The following is a 19,240-nucleotide window of genomic DNA, read 5'->3' on the forward strand; positions in this document are numbered from 1 at the left end:
CTAAAAATCACATGAAAATATGTTGTTTCCACCACCCCACAAGTCTATATGCACAATTACAAACCCCAAAAAGTTGGAAAAATGACAGACTAATTGTAAATTTGGTATAGGCTCATTTGGCAGGAAACCATGACCTAAACTGATATAAGGCTATTTATAGTCTTTGTTTATCCCATTAATATATGTTCATTTTTTGTAAAAATATTAATTAATGTGCTTGGTTATGAAGTGCTGCCTCAGATTCAGTGGGGCTTTTACATAATCTGCAATATTATCTTCCTAAAATATGAAAAGTTTTGAAATTTGGCTTTGGATGAGTGATGGTTGACCTGTATGATAATTCTTTGATAGATGAGAAAACTTGAGTCAGAGTGATCACACAGAGTAAGTGGCAGAACTAGAATGTGAACCTAGTCAGTCTAACTTTTCAAGTCTGTCCTTTAAACCAGTACACTATTCTGCCCTCGTTTATCCTTTGTGATTAGCAAATGATGCGTTTAAACTTACCAAGAGACCTAAAGAGCAAGACTGGCGGAAGCATAGAAGAGACTGTAGTGGAATGTGGTTTTAAATATGCCTTTTTGAGGGTGCCTGGGTGGCTCAGTTGGTTAAGTGTCTACTTTTGGCTCAGGCCAAGAAACACCAGGGTCCTGGGATCGAGCCCTGCATTGGGCTCCCTGCTCAGTGGGGAGTCTGCTTCCCCCTCTCCTTCTGCCACCTGCTTATGCTCTTTCTCATGCTCTATCTCAAATAAATAAATAAATATTTAAAAAAAAAAATAGGCCCTGTTTGAGATGCTAATGGAAATGGTGCTGTAGGAAGCCAGGAATATATTGGATGTTTTTATAATGCATGTACTGGATTTCATGAAGCCTAAGATGCCATTGTTGTAACACAGTGTGATTATTTTATATACCAACTAAAAAAGGTTAAAAAATGAAACTGTGATACTGTGTATGTTTTTGTATGTGTGTTTAATCACCTAGATTTTGTTCACAACAGTATTATTTTCTATGGAATTTAGAGTGTAATTGATGCAGTGTTACTAAAGAATGTTCACTTATTGCCTTTGGGATTTTACTTTAAGCCATTGGTATGCATTCTTCAAGTTTTGATTTCAATGCTTTCTTGATTTTACTGAAAAGTACCAACAAAAAGTTTCAGATGACATCCAAGAAGACATTTTAAGTTCAACAAATAGGGTACCCGTTATGCACATAAGTTGACTGAAGTTAGAACAGTATGAATAGCTATGACCAAGGTTACATGGGGACCGATAATCACAACCATATTGTGTCTGCCACCTGGCCAATAGCCATTGTAGAACATCATGGGTTGTAACATTGATTGTTCATAGAAGATTTCCATGATTTTAAAATGTGAAGGAAATGTACACTTCAGAATTGTTGCATAGTGAGTAGGATTTTTGCCTTTGGGGATTAAAAGTTGCAATAATAAAGTAAGACAGTAGTGCATATAATTGATTTTAATAAACAAATATGCCTTTTCAGGAGTCAGTGCATCATCAAATAGGTGTAGAGTAATTGAGACAAACAGGGAATGAGAGAGAACCTTGAAGATTTCCTATATTTAAAGGTGGTTTTACAAAGAGAATAGAGGAATTTAAATACTTTCCCACATTCTGATTTTTTTTTAAACAAGTGATAATCCAGGTTCCTAGACAACTGGAAAATAGACCCCAGTTTCACAAATAGATTCATTTCTCTCACAGATATTCTTAGCCTGGTTTTTGCTATTGGCATAATTAATTATGTCTATGACAGTCGTGGAACCCTGATGTCAGGAATTAAGCAAAGTATTTGGCAAGGTATCAGGACTAACAGTTGACCTAACAAAATGATTTATATATGAAGATAATACTTTGCCTTTAGGGTTTTGACAAATTAAAAAAAATTAAGGTTAAAATTGCCAATGTTCTAAACATTGAAATATGACATCAAAAATGAGGAAGAATTTCTGCTTTTGGGAAGATAGAGTAGACATGGTTTTCCCTGTTCCTGCTAAGAACTAAAAACCCTGCATATTGCATATAAAACATAAGAAACATAAGATTCTGAGGGGTAGAAAAGGCATGATGGCTTGGCATCACAGGACCCACAGGAGAGCGTTTCCTAGCTTTTCTTTTTCCTCATGTTTCTTTGAACTGAAAACATGGATAATCCAGAAGCACAAATGGGCACACCAAAAAAAGAAAAAGTCCCAACGAAAGCCTAATCTCCTTAGCCAAGTACTGGGAGAGGGGTGCCCTTCCCAGTTTTTAAGCAAGGCAGAAAACTTAAAAATAATAATAACCACTCTGTTTAATCAGGCAAAGTTCACAGGGAAAACGAAGCTTAGTCTCACCCGTGCCTTCACCAGCAAAGACTGTGTAGGGAGTGTAGACCTCTACCCTTACCACGCTATACTGAGGTGTGCCAATAGTCTTACCGCACTGATGTCAGATTAGGCCAGAGGTAGCCCAGACTTTAATCCTGGTCAAATGGTTAACTAGCCCTACCCCCACCTATAGTAGATACCAGCCAGCTACTACTACTCCTTCCTTGGGTGGAGAGTGAATACTTTCACCACCACCTACCAGTAAAGATGCCTTCCTCCCTCCCCTTACTGTCAGTGGAGGCCACATGGGGAGTAATAATGAAGCACTCATACCCTTCTTATCCAGGGAGATATCAGTGAAGGCTCGTGGTAAACTAGAAGTAACAAGGAGCCACCACCCCATCTCTGGTGTCAGTGGAGCTGAGTGGGAAACCTAAACTTCTACCCCCACCTTGTGGTAATGATATGGCACCTCCACAGCTTCCTCTGCTATAGCACAGCCAAACAAAGCCAGCTACCATAGAAGATTTAAGCAAGATCTACAGTCATTTAACATAAAACTCAGAGTGTCTAGATTTCAGTTGAAAATCCGTTGTCATACCGAGGAAATTCCCAAATTGAATGAAAAAAGACAATCAGTAGAGACCAACATGAGACTAACAGAGAACTGCCAGAAATACTACTCTTAAAATTATCTCTGACAGATTATAGAGCAGCTATCATAAACATGTTTCAAAAGCAACTATAAGCATGCTTGAAACCAATGAAAAAATTGAAAGTCACAGCAAAAAGAAACTGTGCAAATAGCAGATACTAAGATGAATCAAATGGGAATGACCTGAAAAGTCTAATAACCAAAATAAAAATGGGTAGGCTCAAGAGTAGAATGGAGGGGATAGAAGAAAGAATTAGTGAACCGAAAAACAGATCAACGGAAATTACCAGATCTTAGCAACAGAGAGGAAATAAACTAAAATAAAATGAATAGACCCTTGGAGACTTAATGGGACTATAACAAGGAGCTGACATTTGTACCATTAGAGTCCCAGAAAAGAAGGAAGGCATGACTGGAAAAATACTTAATGAAACGATAAGTGATGGTTAAGATACCAACCTACAGATTCAAAAAGCCTAGCAAATTCCAAACAGGAATAAAACAAAGCCCTCTGCACCAAGACATACAAACCTCTGAAAACTAAAGACAAAAGTCTTGAAGTAGAAAGAAAAACTATTTTAGGAAGGGAAATTCAAATGACACCAGATTTCTCATGGAGACCTGGAGAAAGTGGTATAACATTGATCAAGTGCTGAATGAAGAACTGCTGTTTTTAATAAAGCTGTTCAGAGGTTCCATGTCAGAGCTGTTGTTTGGATTCTTACAGCTGTTTTTAGCTGTTTTTCATCGTGGTATAGAACTTCAGGAATGAAATAGCAAAGTGCATTCCCACTGAAGATGCATAAGGTTGTTTACACTTATTTTAAGATTTTTGTTGCTCAGAGACTACTAAAGGAAAATAGCATCTATTTCTTAAGTTAATAGTGTAATGTTCTACTTACTCATCTTTGAAAAGTTCAGGTAGTTCATAGTTCTGTGTCATTAGATGGCTTTGAGGAACTCATTTTGATTTTCAAGAAACAGCTATTCCAGTGGTATTCTTCTGACTTTATAATTTTAAAAAAATTATTGTAAAACCACATGATACTAAATTTACCATTTTAAGGATTTTTAAGTGTATAGTTCAGTGGTGTCAAATATATTCACATTGTTGTGCAGCAGATCTCTAGAGTTTTTTATCTTGTAATACTGAAACTGTATGTGCTAAACACTAATTTCCCCTCTGTACCCTCAGCCATTGGTAACCAGCTTTCTATTTTATGTTTCTATGGTTTTGACAACCGTAGATACTTCATAGAGTGGAATCATACAGTATTTGTCCTTTTGTAACAATCCTATATTGCTTAGCACATAATGACTTTGAGGTTTATCTGTGTGACAGAATTTCCTTCCTTTTTAAGGCTATGTTGATTTTCTGGTCTTTCAAGATTCATTTTTGAATAAAAAAGTCAATGTACATTAAGTTTGGACACTAAATATATTCAGCTCTTGCTGATGGAGTTTCTTCTTCCTTGTCTCTTTGATCACTGTGTGCTCATTAGCTTCTACTTTAAAGACAGTTTTTAAAAAGATCAAATTTTTTAAATAAAAACTATTTCCCTTTCTCATAATCTCTTCTATGGATTGGTTTTTGACAAAACTCATAAAACAAGACAATTGTTAGAGACTGTCAAAATTTATCTTCCAAATTCAATTAATGTTGAATAATTCTAACCCAGATAGATTCCTGCAAATTTATGTAACATATCATATCCAAGTTGCAACTAACTTGGTTAAGAATTTTACACTTTTTGTTAGATTTTTAAATTAGGACATGTGCAAATAATTTTTTAAAGGTCCATTTGGATCATGTCTTGATTTTGAGGTCTGTTCAGTTAATTTGTCCAAACTTATTTATTGACTCAAGGTGCTAGATTATTATAAATCTCAGTGAATCTGGCAGTTTAACATATTTCACTTCTTTTGTTTTTTTTTAATTTTTTATTTTTTATAAACATATATTTTTATCCCCAGGCGTACAGGTCTGTGAATCGCTAGGTTTACACACTACACAGCACTCACCATAGCACATACCCTCCCCAATGTCCATAACCCCAACTTCCTTCTCCCAACCCCCCTCCCCCCAGCAACCCTCAGTTTTGTGAGATTAAGAGTCACTTCTGGTTTGTCTCCCTCCCAATCCCATCTTGTTTCATTTATTCTTCTCCTACCCCCTTAACCCCCCCATGTTGCATCACCACTTTTTCATATCAGGGAGATCATATGATAGTTGTCTTTCTCTGCTTGACTTATTTCGCTAAGCATGATACCCTCTAGTTCCATCCACATTGTCGCAAATGGCAAGATTTCATTTCTTTTGATGGCTGCATAGTATTCCATTGTGTATATATACCACATCTTCTTTATCCATTCATCTGTTCTTTCCATAGTTTGGCTGTTGTGGACATTGCTGCTATAAACATTCGGGTGCATGTGCGCCTTCGGATCACTATGTTTGTATCTTTAGGGTAAATACCCAGTAGTGCAATTGCTGGGTCATAAGGCAGTTCTATTTTCAACATTTTGAGGAACCTCCATGCTGTTTTCCAGAGTGGTTGCACCAGCTTGCATTCCCACCAGCAGTGTAGGAGGGTTCCCCTTTCTCCACATCTTAGCCAGCATCTGTCATTTCCTGACTTGTTAATTTTAGCCCTTCTGACTGGTGTGAGGTAATAACTCATTGTGGTTTTGATTTGTATTTCCCTGATGCTGAGTTATATGGAGCACTTTTTCATGTGTCTGTTGGCCATCTGGATGTCTTCTTTGCAGAAATGTCTGTTCATGTCCTCTGCCCATTTCTTGATTGGATTATTTGTTCTTTGGCTGTTGAGTTTGCTAAGTTCTTTATAGATTTTGGACACTAGTCCTTTATCTGATAGGTCGTTTGCAAATATCTTCTCCCATTCTGTCAGTTGTCTTTTGGTTTTGTTAACTGTTTCCTTTGCTGTGCAAAAACTTTTGATCTTGATAAAATCCCAGTAGTTCATTTTTGCTCTTGGTTCCCTTGCCTTTGGTGATGTTCCTAGGAAGATGTTGCTGCGGCTGAGGTCAAAGAGCTTGCTGCCTGTGTTCTCCTCAAGGATTTTGATGGACTCCTTTCTCACATTGAGGTCTTTCATCCATTTTGAGTCTATTTTTGTGTGTGGTATAAGGAAATGGTCCAATTTCATTTTTCTGCATGTGGCTGTCCAATTTTCCCAACACCATTTATTGAAGAGGCTGTCTTTTTTCCATTGGACATTCTTTCCTGCTTTGTCGAAGATTAGTTGACCATAGAGTTGAGAGTCTATTTCTGGGCTTTCTATTCTGTTCCATTGATCTGTGTGTCTGTTTTGTGCCAGTACCATGCTGTCTTGATGATGACAGCTTTGTAATAGAGCTTGAAGTCCGGAATTGTGATGCCACCAACTTTGGCTTTCTTTTTCAATATTCCTTTGGCTATTCGAGGTCTTTTCTGGTTCCATATAAATTTTTGGATTATTTGTTCCATTTCTTTGAAAAAGATGGATGGTACTTTGATAGGAATTGCATTAAATGTATAGATTGCTTTAGGTAGCATAGACATTTTCACAATATTTATTCTTCTAATCCAGGAGCATAGAACATTTTTCCATTTCTTTGTGTCTTCCTCAATTTCTTTCATGAGTACTTTATAGTTTTCTGAGTGTAGATTCTTTGGTTGGGTTTATTCCTAGGTATCTTATGGTTTTGGGTGCAATTGTAAATGGAACTGACTCCTTAATTTCTCTTTCTTCTGTCTTGTTGTTGGTGTAGAGAAATAACATTTTTCATTTCTACAGTTTATGAAGAAGTTCATCATTTATAGGTATCTTCTATGTTGGCCTCATTTGTATCGCTTGAGGAAATCATTAACCATTGTTAAGGCAATAAAACCTGCTTTAAAAAAAAAAAAAAACACTCTAAAGCATTAAAAAAAAAAAAAAACTACTCATCTGAGAAACAGCCCAATCTTCTGACTTTCAATTTGGGATATCCTATATGAAATTTTTTCTTTCCAAGTGATCTTAAATATGTTTCCTAATTAGCAGTCACATGAGCTGCTTATAATACTCTCGTGCTTTTTTTGTTCTGAAGGAAATATAGCCTTCTGTTTTCAGTATCTGGAGGGCCCCTCAAAGTAAAATTCTGGTATTCCAGAAAATCTGTGCTACTTTATTTCACCTTATCTTAAACATTGCTTTCTAACTGTGATGATTTTGCATGATGGGCTAAAAGATAAAATTTTATTTATAGACATTAACTTATTTAAATCTCACACATTTGCCTATAGACTAGGCTTCCAATGTTCTAATGAATGTCACACAGCTGTTAAGAGGGTGAGTTGGGAGCCTGACTCAAAGTCTACAGAACCCAGATGTTTGTGCTGTTTTTCACACAGCCAGTCTTTGAATGGTTTTTTGAGGTTATTCATTGTAGCGCAGAATTAATGCCATGGTATTTTATTTCTTTATTTTTGTATATCATTTGTTTATTTTTTTAAAAAGATTTTATGTATTTATTTGACACAGAGAGAGAGATCACAAGAAGGCAGAGAGGCAGGCCAGGGTGGGGGCTGGGGTGTTGGTGTGGAGGGAACAGGCTCCTCCCTGAGCAGAGAGCCCGATTTGGGGCTTGATCCCAGGACCCTGAGATCATGACATGAGCCGAAGGCAGAGGCTTAACCCACTGAGCCACCCAGTCTCCCCTTTATACATCTTTTTTTAAATAAATTGTATTTGCAAATGATAGTCCTGGAGTACAGGTGATTTTGTGAATTATATGAGTACGTATATATATATACCTTAACTTTTGGCTCAGGAATTACTCCAGGCTCTATTTCCTGCCAGTAGTTTTAGGACTTTATTCTTGTTAGTTTCTCTTAAGATCCTTCCTGTTTATATAAATTTTGGTTTGTCTGTATTTGGCTTCAACCTGGTATTTCCTTGAGACTCTGCTTCCCATGTAGCTCCCCCTGCTGCAAGCACTGAAGCTACTCTGAGGTACTCCTTTTATTCTCAAGTCTTTATATCCTATGAATGATTTCTACCTAAGCAAAATAGAAAAGTTTTTTTTTTTTAAGTGCAGTTACAGTATGGTAGAAATATTTGTAGCATAGCTATTAGTCAGATGTAGGAAATAACTTCATTTTCTCTATATCATTAATTAGTGCCACCATTCATCTATCACATCATACAAGTCAAGAACTTTGATTTATCCTAGATACCTTCCTCACCCTCACTTTTCATATCCAGCTGATTTCCCAGTATCTCCTTGGGTATCTCTGGAATTCATCCATTTCTTCCATAAAATTCAAGCTTCCAACATAATTTTTTTTTTTTTTACTACTGCAATAGCTCCTTAACTGATCTGTCTACTTTCTTTGTACATTCTGATTTATTTTCCATACTGCACAAAGTGATATTTTTGAAACATTCCTGATCATATGACATCTCAGAAAAGTAGGCACTGACCGGGGGGGGGGGGGGCGTTAAAAGAGACAGATATGCATAAAGATTGATCCGTTCTTTCAGGAAAATGAACGAGGCCCTTGTGGGCCATACATCCTTAACTATCACCGGGTATACAGTACCTTTTGTTCTTTCTTACCTGGAACACACTTTTCCTTCCATTGTCTTTGTTAGTACCTACATATTCTTCAGAGAACACTTTTCCTGACCTAACTGAATTAAATTATCCTATTATTTACTTGTAGAGACCCCAAAATTCTCTGTCGTAAGACTTAAAAAGTTTTACAATAATCTTAACTCTGAATCATTTCTTTTACTAGACTATAAACTCTCTGAGGGAAAGTTCTTTGTTTGTTTTGCTTACAATTGTATTATTCCTGGCATGTAACATAGTACTAGGTACATACTAGATACCTGTCTTAGCTTTGGCTGGGATAACAAAATGCCATAAACTGGGTGGCTTAAACAACAGGCATTTGTTTCTCATAGCTCTGGAGACTCAGGAATGAAAGGGCCAAGGTGCTGGCCAATTCTGTATCTGGCAAGGGCCCTTTTCCTGGCTTGCAGATAGCTGCCATCTTGTTGTGTGTCCTCTGGCAGAAAGACAGTGAGCTCTAGTGTCTCCCTCTTCTGTAAGAGCAGTAATCCCATCATGGGTGCATCACCCATGGGTGATGAGCGATTTCGTCTAAGCCTAATTACTGACCAAAAGTCCCACCACCTAATACCATCACATTGGAGGTTATGATTTCAGCATGAAATTTGGGGATACAAACATTCAGTCCATAAAAACATCCCATAAATATTTGTTAAATTAATGAACACATTCGAAGTACTAGCAAAAGATGTAAATAAGTTCACAAGAGGTGAAAATACAAATGCCAGTACACATATCCAAATATTTTCAGCCTCTTGTGTGATCAGGAAATAAAGTTTTATCCCCATCATGTTGGGAAAATATTTAAAGATTGATAATGTCAATTGTCCATTTAAGAACATGGCTACTAGGAGATGGTATGAAATGATAGTATGATTCAGCCATACTATGGAATATTTTTCAACTATTATAATGCATTGCATTCCTGTACATTGAAAATAATTTCATTAATTTTTTTTCAAAAAAGAACATCAAAAGTGACTGTACATATGTTTATATACATACATACAAATTCATAGAAAGTTATAAGAAAATATTTTTGGTATTTTTATCTCTGATGAGGGAACATAATAGTACAGGATAGATATAAAGGTGTTCTTGTTTTTTCTTTTTTTAAACTCTGGGCATTTTTACTATTTTTATAATGAGATATTTTTATGAAGTCTATAAAAATATATATATGAATAAGAGTTTAAGTTGGTTAGGGACATAGAGGGTAAAAAGTCCATTCTTTACATATACAAAAGTAAAATCAGGGATGCCAAAGGAGCATGGGTTAGTCTGGCACTGTAAGCATAGTTCTCTATTGTTGGAGCCCAAAGTGTGGTACAAGACAGAAGAAAAATGAGGCTGAAAAAGAAGACAAAACCAGCTTATTGAGGGCCAGGTATGTTTTCTCTTAGTATAGTACAACCATGCAAAGATTTTTAAGTGGGACATTAACTCCAGTCATTTTATTTTTTTTTATTTCTTTTTTTTTTTTTTTTTTTTTTTACTCCAGTCATTTTAAATAGGATATTCTGGGAGATGTTTAATTGATGCAGTGAAAAGAGATTCCCACCTTTTTGTATCTGGATCCCTTTGTCAAGTTTGGTGAAACCTTTGGATAATTTCTCAGGATTGTTATTTTGAATGTAGAAAATAAAATACAAAGTGTTTAAAAAAAAAAAAAACAGTTCTGTTGGGTTTCATTTTTCAAAATATTAGGAAAACACATTTATGGTATAGTTATATACGTGCTTCTTTAGTAACACATTAAATAAGGAAACCTAATAGTTGATCAAACAGTTACTTTAATTTCAAAGTAGTGATGATCATAAACAGTATTTTAAGATATCTGCATCAGTTGAATGGCCTTCTGACTTTAGTCCATCAAACCCCGGTTAAGAACAGTTGCATATGGGGCACCTGGTGGCTCATTTGTTTGAGCGTCTGACTTTGACTTTGGCTCAGGTCATGATTTTGGGGTCCTGGGATTGAGCCCCACATTGGGCTCCAAGCTCAGCGGCATGTTTGCTTGAGGATTCTCTCTCTCCCTCTGTAGCCCCACTGCTCGGGTGCACATTCTATCCTTCTCTCTCTCTCTCTCAAATAAATAAATCCTTAAAAAAAAAAAAAACTATTGCAGATGACAGACTGGGAGCATGGAGATCAGTTAGAAAACCAGTCAATACGAAGATAATGAAAAATATTGGTGGAGGCGATCTGAAATGATCGTATGGAAGACTTTCTAATTATCATTACATAACATTTTTGTATTAGTAAGGCAGTGTTTGTACATTATAGAAAAATTAGGACATATAAGAAAACATGCCCTACTTTTTAAAAACTTAATGCATCTATCCTTGGTTTTTAGTGTTGCTAAAAACATTAGTGTTTTTAGTATGCTTTTAGTCTTAATGATACTGCCATTGCTTAACTGTCTTCCTTTCCCTTTTACAGATTTTTAATTGGTCAGGGAGCACATGTAGGAGCTGTCAACAGTGAAGGAGACACACCATTAGATATTGCTGAGGAGGAAGCAATGGAAGAGCTACTTCAAAATGAAGTTAATCGGCAAGGTAATGTAAAAGCAACCTAAATGGAAGAAATGTTTAAAACTGTTTTAGAAAGAATATGATACTTGACTTTTTCAATAAAATAATCATTGGTACTAAACGGGAAATCATAATTTGAGTGGAAAATAACACCTTCCATAATAGTATGTGTGTATATGTCTGTTTGAAAAAAATACATGATTCTCAATTCTGCATCTTTTTAGTATTTTTAAAATTGAAAGAAGTATCATAAATTGTAGGATCAGACATAAAATTATGTGGTAATAAAAGCTTTGGAGAGAAAATAGGCAAAGAGGATAGGGAAGTGGACAGGATGAATGAAACACGTTGCAAATTTAAATAGAGCGGTAGTGGGTATTTAAGCTAAGATCTGAATGAGGCGAGAGGATTAATTATTCATCTGGGGAAAGAACATACCAGACAGGGAGCTACAAGTGCAAAGATAGGAGCTTGCAGGGTTTATTGGGAAAAGCAGCAAGTAGACTAGTATTACTAAAGTATGTGGAACAAAGAAGAGGCTGGGGGAAGATGATGTCACAGAGGTAACAGTGAACCATACCAAATCAAGGCCTTGTTGGAACAACTTTGGGTTTTAGGCAGAGAGAAGTAGGGAGCCAGTGGAGTAATTGAGGTAGAGTAACACGATCTAACTTAAAAGGCTGTGGCTGTTGTGTTGAGAGTGGATTGTAGGAAAGTAAGGGCAGAAGTAGGTTGGTAGTGGACAAGCTGATGAGAAAAGGTTGGATTTTAGATGTATTTTGAAGGTTTGGTCAAGAGGATTATTGAGTGATTAAGTGTAGAGTATGCAGGAAAGAAGATATAAATGAGCTATGAATATTTTGGGGAAAGTAGGCTTTGTGGGGAAAGTTCAGGGATTTATTTTAAGATACGTCGTTTGTTTTGCTGATTAGATATTTAAGCAGTTGAATCTGTGAGCCAAGAAAGGTATAGGCTAGAGATACAAATTTGAGAGATATCAGTGATTGTTTATGGGTAGAGTTTTGTTTAGGAGCAATGAGTGTTCTAAACTGATTATGGTAATATTAGTTTCACAACTCTGCAAATAAATTAAAAACCACTGAACTGTATGCTGTAAATGTATATGAATTGTATCTTGAGACATGCATAATACATAATATGTTTGTATTATATGTATATGTATAATATCTTTATATAATAAAATCTAGCAGTTCTTTTTTGGGGGCACATACTCAAAAGGATTTCAAAAAAAAATTTGTATACCCATGTTTATAAGAGCTTTATTCACATAAGCAAAAGATTGAGGTAAACCAAGTATCGTCAGTGGATGAGTGAATAAACATATGTGGTATTTACATACAGTGGACAATATATTATTCAGCATTAAAATGGAAATTCTGACACATACTGTAGCATGGCTGAACCTTGGGGACATTATGGTAAATAAAATAAGACAGTCACAAAAAGACAAATACTGTATGATTTCATTTACATGAAATACTTCAAGAATCAGATTAATAGAGAAAACAAGTGGAATGATGGTTGTCAGGAGGTGGGAATTGGGGTTTGTTTAATGGGTGCAGCATTTCAGTTTGCAAGATGAAAAGAGTTCTAGAGATGAGTTGCACAATAATGTAAATGTACTTAGCACTACTGAACTGCATACTTTAAAATGTTAAGATTGTAAATTTTATGTTATGTGTATTTTCCCACAATTAAAAATGAATAAAAATCAATATGTATAATAAAATTAATATGTATAAATAAAATTAGTCTATGTGATTTCCACTATATTTCATTATGTTTAGACAGTAATTAAATGAGTATTATCAAAAGAGAACTGTTTGACTAAGGTGTTAAAAGATAAAGGAAAGGTATGAGATCTTGTTTTAGAAGGTAGGCACTTACTGAAGTATGGTTGATCATGAAATAGAAACAAAAGAGTAGAAGCTAAGTTAGTCCCTTGAAAAGAGATTTTTATTCTGGGGTTAGGAAAATTCTTAATGACTAAGTGCTGAAAAAAAAATCTAAGGAGTGCCTGGGTGGCTCATTTGGTTGTGTCTGACCCTGGATTTTGGCTCAGGTCATGATCTCAGGGTTGTGAGATTGAGCCCCATTTTGGGGTTCCATGCTAAGCTTGGAGCCTGCTTAAGATTCTCTCTCTCCTCTTCCCCATCCCCTCCCCAATATGTGCATGCTCCCTCTCTTTCTCTCACTCTCAAAAAAAGATATAAAAAAAATAAAATAATAATGATAATCTTAAGACACTGGAGCTGAGAAGATATTTAAGTGCCTAAATTGAGTTGAGACATTGTTAACAGATAGTTGAAGGTCCCTGAAGCCCAGGAGAAACGGCATACGTTAGAAAAGTAGTTAAAAACTGGAGCTTGGATAAGTACACAGAAGAGCTTTTAACAGGAATGTTCTGAACAGGCATTTTGTTTTTTTGGGTTTTTTTAAGATTTTATTTATTTATTTGACAGAGAGAAATCACAAGTAGATGGAGAGGCAGGCAGAGAGAGAGAGAGAGAGGGAAGCAGGCTCCCTGCTGAGCAGAGAGCCCGATGCGGGGCTCGATCCCAGGACCCTGAGATCATGACCTGAGCCGAAGGCAGTGGCTTAACCCACTGAGCCACCCAGGCGCCCCAGGCATTTTGAAATAATGGGATATTCAAGACCCGAGGAGGCTGGAAGAATAGATACAAAGCATCATAACTTAGAAAGAAGACTGCTTTATCTGCCTATATTTTGCTCTGATGAATGCCTAGATAGATACCTAACCATTTCCTGTTAAACACTAGTTAAATCTTCCTATAGTCTAATATTAGCAATTATTATATGCTATGAAGGGCATGGAAATGTACTAAAAATTCTTGCCTTTGGTTTCCTTGTATGTAAAGGAAGCTTTTTGCAAGACTGATCTTAACTGTATGATTGGTTTGGTATTAGTTAGTATCCCAGCAAATGCTCTGAGTGCTGGGTATTGAAAAGACAGAAAGGAAGAAAGAAGACAATCTTTATTCTTAAGGATTTCACAGTATAACAGAGGTAACAGATATATATAAATAGAGCTTCACAATGCAGTGTGCTATGTGCTAAAATATAGATAGGGATAGAATGCTGTGGGAGAACCGAAAAGGCTGTGACTGCTTCCAATAGTAAAAGTTTAAGAACGATGACATTTGAGAATGAGTTTGCTTAGCAGAGAAAGGAGGTGGTGGACAAAAAAGGTGTGTCAGGCAGGAGTATCAGCTTGTGCAAAGAAAAGGAATTGGAGACACAGCACATGTGGAGAAGTCCTTAGAACTGGAATCAAAATGCAAAGTCAGTATGGAATTAATAGGAAGGTGAAAAAATGAGGCTGGAGCCAGATGGTGAAGGACACCCATTTTGTAGGCATTAGATACAGTAAAGATCTCCAAGCAGGAAATGAACTTGATTGAATTCAGTTTTTTTTTTTTTTTAAGATTTTATTTATTTATTTGACAGACAGAGATCACAAGTAGGTAGAGAGGCAGCCAGAGAGAGAGAGAGGAGGAAGCAGGCTTTCTGCAGAGCAGACAGCCCGACGTGGGGCTCGATCCCAGGACACTGGGATTCTGACCTGAGCCGAAGGCAGAGGCTTTAACCCACTGAGCCACCCAGGCGCCCCTCAGTTTTTAGTAATATAGCTCATGGCATTTTGGAGGGTGATTTAGAATGGGGAATACACAGTGGCATATCTTCCTTGAAGGAAGGCTCTTAAATTAGTCCAGCTGAAAGATAAGGACAAAACAATTACATTTAAGATAGAAATGAGCAGGGCTGTCTTGAGGAAATATTAAGGTAAAATTAAACACTTTGATGAATAATTGATTGTGGAGGTGAAGGAAGAATTGAGGCTGTTTGCCTCCTGAAGCTTCCAGTTTAAGAATTAATGATGGCTGGAGTGCCTGGGTGGCTCCATTAGTTAAGCATCCAACTTTGGCTCAGGTCATGATCTCAAGGTCCTGGGATGGGGCCCCGCATCCAGCCGGGCACCCCCTATCGGGCTCCATATTCAGCGGGGAGCCTGCTTGTCCCTCTCCCTCTCCCTTGCCCCCTTCCCAGTCATGCTGTCTATCTCTCAAATAAATAAAATCTTAAAAAGAATTAATGATGGCTAAATTTGTATGGGAAGATGTGGGATGAAGTAGGAACAGATTTAGGGAGTACATGAGTTTGGGGATATATTGAGTTTACAGCAGCTAAAGGACATTCACATAATAATATTTGGTGTGTCGTTGAACTTAGGAGATGTCACAATGGAAAATGCACATCTAGAAGAATAATAGATGAGGGGGAGTTCTGGGAAATAGATGAGATGACCCTGGAACTGAAAAGTGAAAAACTAATACCAATGACAATAGCTAACTCTTACTAAATGCTGATATTGTATGCCAGGCATTGAGCCAGTGGGCTTTAAGTCCTCATTTCATTTTATCCTCACAGTAATGCTAAGAGATTACTACTACTGTTACCCTCATTTTACAGATGGCAAATTGAGAATCAGTGATTTACCCAGGATCATACAGGTAGGATATAGTACTGTAGTTCAGTCCCAAATAGTGTGACAGATCTCTTGAGTCCTTCATCACGGTACACTTCATCACGGTACCATTTTTATTTTATTTTATTAAGACTATATCCTACAGAATACTTCATGGTGTTCATTTTATTCATGTAATAGGAATACATGAACTTACAGAGCATAACTTTGTTCCAGAGAAACAAATTATAGGGCTGTTTTAATAGATTTTAATAATTATAAAAAGAGTACCTTAAATATACCTCTTGTACTGATAAGATTTCTAAAATTACTTATCCTGATATGAACGTTTTTATTTAATATTTTAAAATTCTTCTATTCTTTCAGCTCTAGTTTTTTATTTAATATATTTTGTCTATAACTATTTATGCTGAAATAAATTGCCTTTGATACTAGTAATGATTTGTGGCACCCCACTGGCTCAGTTGATAGAACATGCAACTTTTTTTTTTTTTTTTAAAGATTTTATTTTATTTATTTGTCATAGAGAGAGAAGCGAGAGCAAGCACAGGCAGACAAAGTGGCAGGCAGAGGCAGAGGGAGAAGCAGGCTCCCCGCCAAGCAAGGAACCCGATGTGGGACTCGATCCCAGGACGCCGGGATCATGACCTGAGCCGAAGGCAGCCGCTTAACCAACTGAGCCACCCAGGCGTCCCAGAACATGCAACTTTTGATCTCACGGTTTTAAGTTCAGGCCCCACATTGGGTGTAGGGTTCACTTAAAAACAAAACATAGTAGTAATAACTGAGCAGTAGCTTCAAGTATTTCTGAATTGTATTTTAATGCAGTTGCTTTTATTTAGCTTGGGACACAAGTCAATCTTTGTATGTCTTATCTGTGACCAAACTCCAGTTTATTCTTATTTTTTCTAACCAAGAGATTTGGTTACATTTCAATCTTATATTTACTGTTTTTCAATAGTAGTAGCGATTGTTAAATAATCTAATCCCTTTATTACACCCAATTTAATTTTGATATCTATTGTTTTCATTATTTAAAAATCTTAAAATTATAGTACGTGGGCTAAGGACCAGATAAATGCATTATAGAATTTTCTGTCTGTTAGACCATAAAACAAGAAAGGAGAAGCAGAATCATAGGCATTTAGAGCTGATAGTAATAGTTAATACCTTGGGGCTTACTCCTGATCTAAGCATTTCACATATCTCAATTAATTTAATCCTCACAACAACCTTAGGGGATAGGTGCTTTCAGTACGTTGTTTTTTTTTTTTTTTTTGCAAATAAATATTTTACAAATAAACTGAGTATTAGCAGAGATTAAGTGTCTTGCCCAAAATAATACAGCTAGTAAGTGGCAGATGAGGGATTCAAACCCAGCAGTCTAGGTTCAGTTTCAGTGTTCTTAATCCATTATACTAATATTCAAAGATGTTATGGTTTTCTCAAGGTCGCTAGCTAGTTAAAACAGTGGAACTAAAAGGATAAAGGCATTGTCATAATGTAGTACTATAAGGGTTTTTTCTCCCTTAGATTTTAATGACCTAAAGCATGATCTATAACTAATCGGTAGTATTTTAATTTTTTTTTTAAATATGAGAGTAGAGTTTTTCTCTCTAACTGGATTTTCTTAAGCATAAGAAATTTCCCTTCACACATACTTTAATTTTAAATATGAGCTGTTTGTTTTTTACATATAATTTATATGAGCATGATTTGAAGGCAAAAGAGGATAATTGCTTTATAATTAGATAAAGATAGAATGAAATTAGACAAATCTAGAAGTGAGAACTATGTATTTTTTAATTTCAGTCCAGAGGAAATTTAGAATAGTAAAAGATAATAAAAGTAAGAATATTCAAGATGATAAAGACAAAAGGCATAATGATAATAAAGAGGTAGTCTGTATTTTAAAAGACTAAGTAAAAGTATAAAGTGTAAGAAAATCAGTCTGAGAAAAATCATTTAGTAAAAAGGTTATATTTAATGTATTATAACTTTATAACATTAAAAGTATCTTGATATGAGATGATATCTTTTGGTAGGAAATTTTTGGTACATAAAATTGATCATTTTGAAATGGTGTTACTTTTTAAATAATGTTCATAATAGGTTTTGTTCATTAAATGTATATAACATTTATAATGGGGTTTTACAAAGTCTTTTGGGAATCTTTTTTTTAATTCATTTATTCACCTGAGAGAGAGAGCATGAGTGGGATGGGAAGAAGGAGAGAGAATTGCAAGTGGACTCTGAGCCAAATGTGAACCCCACTTGGGACTCAATCCCATGACCCTGAGATCAAGACCTCAGCTGAAACCAAGAGTTGGACCTCAACCAACAGCACCACCCAGGCGCCCTCTTTTATGGGAAGTCTTATTGCAAGTTCCTTTTTAAATGTGATGTGATATAACAGTCCCTACTTTGAAGATGACTTTTCCTGTACTTAATGTAATGTGGGGATTTTTTTTTAAAGATTTTATTTATTTATTTATTTGACAGAGAGAGAGAGAGAGATCACAAGTAGGCAGAGAGGCAGGCAGAGAGAGAGGGAAGCAGGCTTCCCACTGAGCAGAGCCCAATATGGGACTCAGTCTCAGGACCCTGAGATCACAACCTGAGTCGAAGGCAGAGGCTTAACCCACTGAGCCACCCAGGTGCCCTTAATCTGGGGATTTTTTAAATGTTTTCATTTTCATTGAGCTTTAGTTGAATGGTTTAGTTGTGCCTTGAATAATTGGTGATTTGCTTAGGCAAGGGAAGGATACAGTCCATGTAGAAAATAATAGCTTGCACTACAGCACACAAGCATGATGTACTTGGGGACCTTGGTGGAGATCTAGATTGTAAGAACACTGGGTAATGCTAAAAAAGAAAAAGTAGAGGTTAAAAGTGTACTGAGACCAAATCATAAGAAAGGCTATGTCTACTACACAAAAGAGCTTGAGTTTTGTCTTACAGGAGGTAAGGAGCCATTGACAAATTTATGTAGAAAAATGAATGATTATATTTTGATATGGAAAAACTGGGCTGGCAGTGGTGTGGGAAATGAATCAGAAGGTACTGAAATTGCGTGAGTTAAGGGTCAGTAGTAGAAGTTAAAGTGTGGGATAAAGGACATGAACTAAAATGGTGATGAACTATGATACCATCAAGACAACAGTCTAGGAGATGGCAGTTCGAAGTCTGTGAACTAATTGGATGAGGGCTGGGAATAAGGTAAACGGAAGGATTAAAGATGCCTTCCAGGTTCCTGGGTAAGTAGTAGTACCTACTCTAATAAATACAAGACAGGCAGCAAGCTGACTGGCTAGGAAAATTGAATTAAGATTTTAGCATTAAGTTTCAGATGCCTGTGACATATGATTTTATTATATTACTTACCTAGTCTTGACTCTCTTCTGTTCTCCAAGCTCAGATATCCAGCTGACTACCTGATATCCAGTTAGGTAGATGTCTGTCAGGGCATCTCAAACTTCACATTTCTCTTACTGAAGATTTAATTTTTCCAATTGCTCTGGCTGAAAACCTTTGATTCATATATGACATCTTTTTCTC

At 36.3% G+C, this 19,240-nt stretch overlaps 1 protein-coding gene across 7 annotated transcripts in view; it reads left to right on the forward strand.

Moving 5' to 3' along the window:
- Nucleotides 1–19,240, forward strand: part of PPP1R12A (protein phosphatase 1 regulatory subunit 12A) — a 148,278-nt gene that overhangs the window by 55,342 nt on the left and 73,696 nt on the right. For all 7 annotated transcript variants that reach the window (XM_032346911.1, XM_032346916.1, XM_032346915.1 and 4 more), the window contains exon 3: nt 11,060–11,178. In XM_032346911.1, coding sequence (XP_032202802.1) covers nt 11,060–11,178 — 119 coding nt within the window. The remainder of the gene's footprint in view (nt 1–11,059; nt 11,179–19,240) is intronic.

This window comes from Mustela erminea, chromosome 6 (assembly GCF_009829155.1).
Source record: "Mustela erminea isolate mMusErm1 chromosome 6, mMusErm1.Pri, whole genome shotgun sequence".
Lineage (NCBI taxonomy): Eukaryota > Metazoa > Chordata > Mammalia > Carnivora > Mustelidae > Mustela > Mustela erminea.